Below are 12,249 nucleotides of genomic sequence, written 5' to 3'. Positions count from 1 at the left end.
TGTGAATGCCAACTAAGATGTCCAGCCTTTCCTATCCTTTTAACTTTGTAGTATTTGTGTACTGTATGTGACACGAGGTACTTTTGTTTACTTCAAATGTCTAGTGTAGTTTTTGTACTCATTATCCTTTTCCCTGGCTCTCCAGGTCCAAACAGTAAGCATGTGGATCTGAAGCTGAAGAAGCTGGTGGAGGTCAGCCCAAGAAGAGTCACCTCCCCTTCATCCCCGTCCTCCACCTCCTCCTCATCCTCGCCCACTGCCTCCTCCACCTCCCCTGTCAGCCCTGCAGAAGGACTGGAGGTACGCAAATGCTCCCCTGAAAACACCTACTCTCTCCTCTTTTATCTCTCTCTGTCTGTATTTTTCTGTCTCTCCTCTCTTCTCTCCATGCCATCAAAGGGTCAGTCCAATCAATCAGGTCCGATTGACCCTGGTGTTCAGCTGGCTGACCCTGTGTACACATCAGTCAGTCGGACCACTTCATGTAAGACCATAGCTTATCCCCCTCGTGTCCATATGAGTCTGTCTAAAGCCACGAGACACACACACTGGCATTATAATGCTCTACATAACATGTAGCAGTCCCCTTTTATTGACTATGACCTTTTCAGACAGTTGTGTGTGTGTGTTTCCGTGTGTGTGTGTGTGTGTGTTTGTAGGTGAAGAGTGGGGGGTGCTGCTGTTGCATGTGTCTATCTTGTGATGTGAATATTGAGTCAACAACAAATAGTCGGCCAGTCTTAACATCTGTTTAATTGATTTTGAATGTCAAGTGGAATAAGGTAAGTGTGTGTGTGCGTGTGTGTGTGTGTGTGTGTGTGTCAGTACAAGTGAAACCCTCTGTGCTTATGCGACACAGGGTGTCTTTGATCATCGATTCACATAAACACCCTCTTGTGTTCAAAGCCTAAAAGGCTTAGTCCTTTATGGCCAAAGGAGCGCGTATGTGTTGTGTGTGTTACCACTTGACCCTCGCAGAAGTTGAATCACCTGTTTGGTTGACACCTATCCAAAACACCTAACCCAAAACTGTCTCTCTGTGAATGATATTTAATTTTCGAATCTCAACTGTGAACTAAACTTCTATGGAGTCAGTCAGCGGTCAGCACCTTATATGGCGACTTCATCGTCATCAGAGTATGAATGTGTGTGGGTATGCCTGGGTGGACATAAGGGAACGTGAGGCATTACAAGCTCTCAATATAAGGATACTTGATATATTTATAAGAAATAAATGAGATCTGCGCAGCTGCAGGTGACGTTAAGCTTTTTCAGTTGAACATCACTCAATCTAATGTTACAGGCAGAATGGCAGAATTGAAATGAATGTGTTATGTTGGCTTATGTCTTCAGTCCATGTAGTGCAGAAAGGTAGGCTTACCCTAACCCCTATCCGAATTTTTGGGTGTTCCTTTCTGACCCTGTTCTTTTTACTTAAAATGCCCGTCCCTACTTAGAACTAGAACAGATGAAATTGCTATTTACAAGACGAGACGAGCTGAAACATGTAACTACTTGCAACGTGCCGTTCTGCAACTTTCTAAAACCCTGCTGGTTCACACCCATGCAACTAGATGAGACGGTGTATCATCTCAGTGCAACAACTCTCTGTACTTCTGTTCTGATTTTCAGCTTTTCAGGCTTAATTTGTGGCTGAATATAATTTGTAGCTTCCTAGAGTATGAATGAGGATAGTGATAGTTAGGTACTGGCTACAGCTGCATTTGTAGTAGTGATGAACGGTGAAAAACTAAACAAAACAAGCATCAGATGGGCTGTATTCATAATAATTATGCCACAATAATTTAAATAAGCAGCACCAATTAATCAGTCAGTGAGAATATATTTGTTGGGTAGTATAAACACATAGAGCGAGCAGCAGCAGCGACCCACCGTCCGACACTGGCACACTGTGAGGATGGAAACAGAGGGCTCGGTTGCAGCAAATGAACACGCCGTCTGCAGTCATTTTGACTTGACCAGCTGACTTCACTACAAGCCGATTGGCTGTAGAAACAGGTGACGTGTTTTACGTTCTAAAACCAGCCTCCGGTGATTTGACCAGCTGAGTTGCAGTTGACACCATCAGCTGGCTTGAGTCGAGCTCAGACTGGCCATTTCACACCGCTGCAACTTTTCTCTGCAACGTTCTAAACGATCTCGTCTCGTTGCAAATCTTTGGTCTGAACTGGGCTTAAAAGATGACTTAATAAGAAATTTCTGGCACTCAAAAATCAGTTTCCAGGCCAAATTGAAGGTAACAGGTAAAAAGGCAACTAAATAAACAGGCACAGTAGTCTCAGCAACACATTGTTTCTATATCATGCTATTTTATTGTAGTTATAACTCCAATACAGTAAGCAATGGCTACTTTTTCTTAGACGTCTTTGAAATTTTGTAACAGCATTGTTAAATGCAACATTTAGCCATTATTTAAACTCCACTGCTTCCCTAATGTACCTCCATGTATGTGCTATTTATTGTCACTAATGCCATATGTATGGGAAGCTACACAACATAAATATACTCAACACAAAACTACTAAAACAAATCAGTTATTTCTTCATTTCAAAGCTGTTTATATTAATATGTGCACATGTGCATAAATATGTTTGTGTACGTGCATTTGTATTCCTCTGTCCTTTAAAATAAGGATAAACTGTCTTGTCCCAAGAGGATTGGGCTTCCCAAAAGTCCTTCAGGCGGGTGGAACGACCTGCAGGAACATCACAGACACACACACACTCTTTTCTCTCATTAGTGATTGTGTGTATGCGCAGCCTCGGTAGCGCACGATAAGGGCATGCGACGCTCAGCAGACTGCAACGTTAGTCACGCAGCCCCCTGCATGCACATTCACAGACTTGCACACACCAAAAGCACTGAATCACCACTGCCACCGCGATTATGGCAGCGATAAGAGATAAAGAGGGAGAGCCAAAGAAAGAGAGGAGGGAGGGAGGGTACACCCTAATATCTGCCCGTCCCAGTGTGTAAAAGAGAGACAGAGGGGTAGCCAAGTGGACAGGTGCTCTGTGTGTGTGTGTGTGTGTGTGTGTGTGTGTGTGAGTGTGTGTGTGTGTGTGTGTGTGTGTGTGTGATTGAGAGAGAAAGACACTGTATAGTTAGTTTTCAAGACGGTGTAGAAGGCCAGTTGAGGTGTTGGTCATTATCACGTTGCTGTGTTAACCCCTGGTTGTAGTCCAGTGAACACGTCAGATTCACAACAGTTAAACAATGAGTAATAATTGTGTCGACGGCCTCAGTGTCCTAATCAGTCTCCCCAGGGATTTACTCTTTTGCTAAATCAACAGTTTCCTGTAGATATTGCAGGGGCTTGCACTTTTTACCAGACAAGACACTGAAATGGGAAAACAAACAAACAAACAAACAAAAAAAAACGTGAAAATATGACAAGGACAGCAACATTAATCCAATAAATCCTTTGACATCCAATTATCAGTGATACACTGTTACACTTCTCCTGCAAACAAACATGAAATATTCATTAAATCAGTCACTTGATGGACTCCTGGCCACAGCAACTCATGGCCCTGTGAGTACTTTGAGTCGGTGGCTGGATTGGGAATCAGACTCCAAACCCTAACAGTATTTTTTGCTTTACCAGTGACTTTAAGTACCCTTTCTTTACTTTATATTGCTTAATAAAAGGTGTCTGTGTTTCTCTGACTAGAGATTATTTGTGCTTTTTGGGGATTGCTAGCCCAGTTAACATGATGATGGAACGTAAGCAGAGCACCCAATTGACTTAGAGGAAACATGCATTTTTTTAAAAGGAAATCCTGTAACATGTTAAGTTGGATATCATAGTGGCATTCCTCCAAACAAAGGACATTTGTGTGAAAATATTTGCTGTTGTATTTTGCCACCTCTGCCCCAGTAATCTCCGAGAGATAGACGCTTTGAGAGACACCACTTTACAGTATGTTTGTACATTCATCCAAGTGTCACTTGGGACTCCTAAAATTTGAAGTTGCAGCCTTAAAGGGACAGTTCACCCCCAAATCGAAGATACATATTTTCCTCTTACCTGTTGTGCTATTTATCAATCTAGACTGTTTTGGTGTGAGCTGCCAAGTGTTGGAGATATCAGCCGTTGAGATGTCTGCCTTCTGTTGGAATTAGATGGCACTCAGCTTGTGGCGCTCAAAGCGCCAAAAAAAAAATACATTTTAAAAACTCAACATCAATGTCTTTTTCTAGAAATCATGACCTGGTCACTTAAGATAATCCACAGACCTTGTTGTGAGCAGTTTCATGTAGGAACTGTTTTCTTTCTACCGAACTACACCCGCCAACCGTAGAAGAGAGAGAAGGCAAATGTCTCTATGGCCGACATCTCCCACGCTCACACCAAAACAATCTAGATGAGAAATAGCACCAGGTAAGAGGATGTACTTGTCATTTTGGGATGAACTATTCCTTTAATGTTTATGTAAACCAAACATTAATTTGGCACTAAACAACATTTTTTTATTGAAAGATGGGAAGATTCAGTGTAATATTATTTAGGTAAGTAAAAGACACTGAAGACGTGCCTGTTTTTCTGCTCCTCACTTTTCCTGCAATCAGCAATTTAAATCTACTGTCTGCTTTCTGGGCTTCACTGGCACACACACAGTCGCGCTTTCACACATCCAAGCCCTGTCCTTATATTTTAAATTTTTAATTGGGCATTTTGTATATAGCACTGCATAAATAAATTTGCCTCGATTTTGACTTGACGTGAGGCTTTAAGAGGCTGGTAGAAGCTGACAGACTAATAGACAAAACAAAGTGGGAACAGACTAATTGCTGACATTGTTTTTGAAAGTCAATAATCTGAAGCTAAACTAACAACTCCCCGTCTGGAGCTCGTTCCCCGCCCACGCTGTCTCTATTAGTTTTCCTCGCTCTGCACACCCTGCTTGACTATCTTCCTCCGTCTCAAGCAGTGGAACATGTTTGCCCTAATTGTCGACTTTATTACACGTTTCGCCGTCTTATTAGCGTTGCCACAACGTCAATCTTAGCCGGAGTCGGTTTCTTTTCCACTCGGCTTGGCATATTTGGAGGCCTGGTAATAAAGCATTTCTGCACGCCGTTTTTGATAGTGGAAGAAGCGAGCGTGTAGCTTTTTAACACATGTTCACTTTGAAAACAATAGCGTTTTTTTGCATTTTGCATAATCTGAATATATTTTCTGGCTCGAGGTTTTGTTGAAAGTCAAGTTAATTGCCTGCTTTTTGTCTCTCTCATGAGTAAGGGAGAGAATGAGAGTGTGTGTGTGTCTGTGTGTGTCTGTGTCTGTGTGAGAGAGAGAGAGTGAGTGTGTGTGTGGGGAAGTGTGTGTCTGTGTCTGTGTGAGAGGGAGAGAGTGAGTGTGTGTGGGGAGGTGTTCAAGCAAACCACAATGTAGCTAACATATCAACTTCTACCAGATTTATCTCATGGCCTGTCAGTAAGCGTGTTTGTGCACGTGTTTGCATGTGCACTAATGGGGTACGAGTGTGTGTGTGTGTGTGTGTGTGTGTGTGTGTGTGTGTTTGGTCACAATAATCACAGAGCAGCTGTGAAATCCTGAAACTGCTGCTGCCTAATAAAAGCCTGAGAGCAGATCTAAGTGGCTGGTAGAGGCTGACAGAATAATAGACGAGATGTGGAGAGGCAGCAGACTAATCGCTGACATTGTTTTTTAAGTCAGTAATTTGAAGTTTAACCAACTTCTCCATTTGTGTGGAGGGGTTTATAGGTAATCTTTTCTTTTTTTTTTCTTTTTTTTTTTTTTTTACAGCAGCCATCATATGGAGTTGAACTCTCATTTTGCACTTTGCTAACACCCGTCTTTCCATATCTCATCATCTTGAGAACAAAACAGATCAGCTGTTGTAGGAGAACTGAAACATCATGGCTGGACATGTGCACTGTATACTGCCTTACATTGCAGTTAGATTTATTTATGGTATGGCCTAATACAGGCTGCTAACAGGTAATGGGTAACATTAACGTTGTGATGATTTCAACATGATTTGTTGTAAACATTGTAGCATTATCAGTGAAAAAATAGGCTGGTCTCTACTGACGCATCACTAGTGAGTTTACTGCATCCTTTTATCCCGAAGATGTCTCAGAGAATATCTCTGTTTAAAACAGAGATAAACACACATTTATAGCACATTTTGAGGTTTGACATAGTGCTACTACCTTTTTTGCGAATTATCCCATCTGTAGCCTCAGCTTTTTTGTCAGAATCAGTAAAACTAACCACTGTTGAATGCTCTCTGTTATATTCCTGTGACATGCAGCATCAACAGTAAACAACACTTGTCCACATCTTGTCTGTGTCTGACAGAATAACGCTGAGGATTTGCGAGCAGAGCGGCTGCGCAGAGCGACAGAGAGGTTGCGTAGCCCAGTGGTCTTCACCAAGGATTCAGCAGTCAGGAAAACACAGCTGAAGTCCTTCAGCCAGTACGTGGAGAGCAGACCAGGTGGGGGACAATGCAACACAAACACACACTCTATGCATACAGTATTTACCCAGGGAGGTATATTTGCACAGAGCAACACTTGACTCACATTCATCTAGTTCACACCTGATAGCAGGTAACATGCGGGATGTTCACAGAGGCTAAATAATGATTCTGCTGTTTGACACCAGCTTGATGAAGGTCTTCTTTTACCGTTCCTTGCCTCTTTTTCTTCTTACCACAGTCAGCAATTCAACTCCATAATATCAAGCACCATGTAAAGCATACTGAAAATGCAGTCTCCGCAGACTCCACCAGCCACCTGGCACTCTAAGCATGTTAAACAACATATCTATGCTATGATAGATCAACAACACAACTTAAATAAATCTCTCAACGTCTTAATTGTATCTCATTGTGAATGTCTGTCCGTCATCTCACCAGAGGTGAAGAGGCAGAAGTCTATTCCTGAGGATCTGAAGAAGGCTGAGGAGGACAGAGGTTCGCCGACGGACCTCGATATTCGCAGACCATTTGAAGAAGAGGTTTGTCATTTTCTTTTCCCTAAATTATACTTGTGTTTGCAGAGGGTTTTTAATCGGTGCCGTAAACTTCATCACTTCATCTCACCTGCAACAACTACCAGAAAAATCTGGGAAAAATTATAAAATCCATACCATCAAAGACCTTTTGGTCTACTTTGCCCACGGCTGTAGCTTTGTGAAGCTTTTATTGTGGACTCTGCAAGGTAAAATAGATGAGTTAGGGATCTGGGGAGTGAGGTGGGAGGTTGTATCCCATAATTTCTCCCACTTGGCCTTTTTTTATTTTCTGTTATAAAGCTTTCTTTCTGTCTCTCCCGTCTTGTCTTAAATAAATCTGTCACCGAGCTCTTCTGCTTAATGTTCCCTCCTCCTCTTCACCTTGTCCACCTCTCATCCCTTCACACACACACACACACACACACACACACACACACACACACTTTCCCTCTCTACTGTCCTCTCTTCTCCACAGACACCCAAGTATTGATCTAACAGACTGCCATTTTAATTATAACAATGGTAGATATCAGCTGCCATTTAGAGGCGTGTGTGTCTGCAAAGAAGTTGTGTGCCTACATGTCCTTCAAGTGTATTCACACACACACTAACACACACACTCACACTCTCTTCTCAGCCTGTGTTTGAACTTGTGTGTATAAAGAGTGTCTATAAGAGTGCTATTATTTGTGTGTGTGTGTGTGCGAGTGTGTGTGCCACTGGAGACCATAGGGTGAATCTCTCTTCGCATGCAACCCTCTCTTACCCTCGACCCTGCACCCTCCACCCCAGTCCCATGCACGCGCGCACACACAACCAAACACACGCACTCCTCCTCCCAGAGCCTGGGCCCCAGGGTTAATGGGTGTTCAACCTTTCCATTATCCCGATCAGCCAAGAATTACCTGCTGAATGATGTTTGCATTAATATAATATATATGGTAATTTCCCTCCTCTTAATTACGGCTGGGCCGAGCGCGGCAAGGGGAGTGGGCTGATCATGTGTAAAATTGATTTGCCAAGGAAAAATATGGTGATAGAGCGAGAGCGCGCAAGGAGGAGGAGGAGGGAGGAGGGGGGGAAGGGGAGGCTGCTGGGAATCAACACACATGCACAAATCACACGTGCGCAGAGCCACACACTCACACACTGGGAAGAGTGCAGGAAAAAGTGCTGGCCTGGGTGGAATGGAAAAAAAAAACTTTCTCTCTCTCTTCTGCTCACTAGTTCTCCTTCCCATTAAGAAAAATGAAGTGCATCAGCAGTAAAATGGAGATATTTTTTCGGATGCATCCTCAGTAGTGAATTTGAATAAACATTTTCCTCACTCAGAGGAGTTTCTCAGGAGAATAGCAAGCAGTCATGAGACAGAGGTGAAGAAGGGTCAAAAATGAAGTGTGTATTAAGTGCATATGGTTATAGAGCAGTGTGTGTGTGTCTAAGTATGTATAGTTATGGAGTGGCTGGTGTTTGTGTGTATGAGAAGTTGGAATAAAGACTTATCTGAATTGGCAGAGTGTGTACATGTGGGGAAGGAGAGCTGGATGTAAGGTTTGGTGTAACTATGGAGACATTTAACCTGCAGGTGGGTTTATACTACACTGCAAAAAAAGTATTGAAGACAGGTTTATTTTTGCAGTTTAGTAAATACTCAGAACAGGAAACTATTTAGAAACTTCAGGGCTGTAGATTTGTGATTTGAATTTATTTTAAACACTTGCACATTTGGCAATTAAATAAAGTGCTCAGGAACATTAAGGAAAAACCACATGAACGATGTCCACTATTGAAAAGTTCAGAATTAAAGCTCAGTGAGAGATGACTATAATGTGACCTGTATTGACTGATTGAGAACTGGATGTCAAAAGTGTGAGATGTAACTGGAAAATATGCCCAGAATCAGCTTCATTCTCAATTTGCTTTTATATTTTGGTGCATAACAATAAATCAAATTTAGAAAATGACTATTATTTGTCAATCTACACAGTTTTCAGGCAATTGGCATTTGAAATGGGTCGTTTTGTGAATTCTCCCTACACACACAGCGCACACAGACAGCAAGGGGGTAGCACAGGGTTAGCCATGAACAGAGCCCCTGGTGCAGTTCAGGGTTTCATTGCCTTGCTTAAGGGCCCCTCTTCAGTGCCCAGGAGGTGAACTGGCACTGAACCGTACTTTGTCCGTATGAGGACTTGAACCACTGACTATCTAGGCCCCATCCCTATTGACTTTGCCACTGCTGTCCCAAGTTAATATAGTTGGAGAAAATAAAAAGATAAAAAGCAAGTACTGCAAAAGTCAAGAAACATAAATAGAAAAAATTACAGTAAAAAGTAAAAATACGGAAGTAAATTCTAAAACGTATGTACCATATATCTGTTTTTAAAATGAAAGAGCTGTAGAGTTTTGTGCAGGAATCTTGACCATGAAGTTCACAGTATGAAGTATAAAAAATATGTTCTATGTGCAGAGATAACAGTCCCAAAGGTGTGTGTTGTAACTCCTAGAGACAGAAGTGCGGACTGTACATGCAGCGCAAAGTGCTTTCGGATATGTGAAAGATTTATCTGTCATCCATTAATCAACACAGTTGGATTAACTGCTTCAGTGTAAACAGTGATCAGAGCCTTTGATGCAGTAGAGTAAGGAGTAGTTTTCAATACAGTGACACAGTAAAGGTGTAGCTTCGCTTGATGTCGTGTAGGAGGTTTGAGCCAACACCTGTCGCCTGCAGCTTTTCATCTTAGCTGTTCATTGGACCTACTAGTTCTTTAACTGATCCTACCTTTGATTATCATCCCATCATTTACCACACATTTATGTTAAGGAGTTAGATAGATCTGTAATTCAAGTAATTTTCATGAGTTTTATTTTTGATTTAGATTCGTATTTAACTTAGGCTGAGCTTTGAAAAGAGCAGGTCATTTGTTCGATTATCTATCAGTAATATTGCCAATGATTATATAAGAAAATTCCTTAAAATTTGCAAGTGTTACTTCAGTTGTTTGGTGTAAGTAAAGATTTACTTCAGTACATCTTCATTCACAGTGATTAGGTGTTTAAAGCTGCTTCAGACGAAGCTCAGAAGAAACATGAGTTAGTCATTAGCCGTTTGTTTTATCTCTTACTGTGAAAGTAAACTCTTCTTTGGCAAAATTCTCTTTTGTTTTATGTATGACAGATTTATGCACATCTATTCATACATTTCCGCTCCCTCTGCTTTTCATTTCTTTTTCATTCTTCTCCCTCCTCTTTTTTCCCCTCGTGCATTACCTTTTTGCTTCATTCCTTCTCTATACTCCTCTATTCTCCCTCGTTCTGTCTCATCCCTCCATCCTTTTTTCTCTGCCTCTGTTTAATGCTATATCGCACAACTCTTCCTTTTCTCTCATAACCATTCTCTCCCTGACTCTGTCTCTCTCTCTCTGGTTGACAGAAGGCGTTCAAAGACACCAGTCAGTATGTGGTTGGGGAGCTGTCTGCGCTGGAGAGCGAGCAGAGGCACATAGACGCCCGAGCAGCTCGCGTGGAGAAGAGGCTGCGCTATCTCATGGACACAGGTACCCCAAGCCCAATTACACTGGAAAAACTGTTTTGGCAAATTGAGCGTACGCACGCACATACACACGCATGTACACTCAGGGAGTTTGTGTGTGTTTATGTGTGCGTTTGTGTGAGAGAGAATCTTTGAAGCCCCCCCCCCTTCTCTCTCCCTCTCTCCCTCCCTCTCGGTTGAATGTTGCACGACGGAGCGCTGGGTGGATATGAAAGGAGGGGATTGGGGGGGTGAGGGAGGAGGAGGAGGTGGAGAAGGGAGGGGAAGGGTGTGTGGGGAGGGAGAGTAGGAGTGTGTCTCGGGGATGGGAGAAGAAGGGAGACCTCTCTGGGCTGGGGTGATAAGGGAGCCCTTCATGGGGGAAACGATAACTGGGTGCGATAGTGGAGCCCCAGCCGAAGTCTCCGCTGCAGCCGTTTGCCAGCCGCGGCCCCAGCCAGCCAGCCTCCACACTATTGAACAGTGCGCTCAGCCATGCACGGCTACACACATACACGCGCACACACCCTCCTTCCCCTAGTACATATCTGGCCTTCATTGATATGCTGTATAAGGAAAGACGGGGGTGAGTTAAAGGGAGGCGAGAGGGAGAGGCAAAGAAATGTAAAAAAAAAACAAAAAAAAAAACCACGAGGCAACACAACATGAGCGCTGACACAGTTCACAAATCCACGACAGACACACACAAATGCTTACACACCCGCGCATACAAAGTGCAATCTGGTTTGGCGTACAGAGCCAGATTCGGAAGGTTTTTATTTAAGATTTGGCCGGGGGTAAAGCCTTGTTAAGACATGAGACAGTGTGCCGAGCCAAAAGAGGGGCCTTGGCTCCGTTAAGTCCCTAACTGAAATTGGAGAATAGCATCCCATTTGTGATACTAAACCATCCCATTCCTCACCCAAGACTGCTGCTGGAGACAGAAAAACATGGTTCCAGGAAGTGTAAAATTTTGCAAATGTTCTGAAAGTGTAGCTACAGTGTTTGCTGTAGTAATTTAGGAGCAGCTCTCATGCTTTTTCTGATATATCAGTGCCCACCTTGGTGGATTTAGCCCCCAAAATCCTAAAAAAGCAACACAGGGGAGGATAGAAGAGGAGGTTTTTAGAAAAGGAAACTGGGGCGGTGGGATTTACGCTCACCTTCCCCATCCCATTTGGGTCCTGATATCGAGACTATCTCTCCTCCGTTTGTTGTGTTCGCTCTCCTCCTTTTCGCCTCCCTCCCTGCTTCCGTGCCCTCTTCCCCTGTCGGAGCGCACGCCATTGTGTCAATCTGAAGGGCTGTTTTTCCTTCTTCTTCTTCACCCACTGATAAACCAGCCGCTAGCCAGCAAGACGCCAGGTTATTTACTTCCAAACACCTTCAGCCATAAAGATTTCTCTTTATATAGTTATATAAATATATATATGTACCTGCAGTCCCCTCCTGAAAAATATCATTCACTAGAAAAGGAAGAGGGTGACAACAGGGAAGGCGAGGACAAAATAATAAAAGGATATCACGAAGAGAAATTCACCTTGGTTGCTTTTCACCTCCTTATAACATCAGTGGGGAATGAAATTGAGAAAATGTGGTTTCCACAAGTCAACACACGGACTACTCGGTGAGGCAGTGCAATATATATACAGGTGATATATTGTGTGTTATATACTATAAAGCTACATCTTTGAAGTGCCAC

The 12,249-nt window shown here is 42.9% G+C and overlaps 1 protein-coding gene across 5 annotated transcripts in view; it reads left to right on the top strand.

Moving 5' to 3' along the window:
• The window catches only part of ehbp1 (EH domain binding protein 1), a 162,787-nt gene that overhangs the window by 114,442 nt on the left and 36,096 nt on the right, over nucleotides 1–12,249 (top strand). For all 5 annotated transcript variants that reach the window (XM_033612644.2, XM_078160960.1, XM_033612643.2 and 2 more), the window contains 4 exons: nucleotides 146–300; nucleotides 6,353–6,491; nucleotides 6,915–7,015; nucleotides 10,449–10,572. In XM_033612644.2, the coding sequence (XP_033468535.1) occupies nucleotides 146–300; nucleotides 6,353–6,491; nucleotides 6,915–7,015; nucleotides 10,449–10,572 (519 nt within the window). The remainder of the gene's footprint in view (nucleotides 1–145; nucleotides 301–6,352; nucleotides 6,492–6,914; nucleotides 7,016–10,448; nucleotides 10,573–12,249) is intronic.

The sequence above is a fragment of the Epinephelus lanceolatus genome, chromosome 17 (genome assembly GCF_041903045.1).
Source record: "Epinephelus lanceolatus isolate andai-2023 chromosome 17, ASM4190304v1, whole genome shotgun sequence".
Taxonomy (NCBI): domain Eukaryota; kingdom Metazoa; phylum Chordata; class Actinopteri; order Perciformes; family Serranidae; genus Epinephelus; species Epinephelus lanceolatus.
This window is presented reverse-complemented; position numbering and strand designations above follow the sequence as displayed.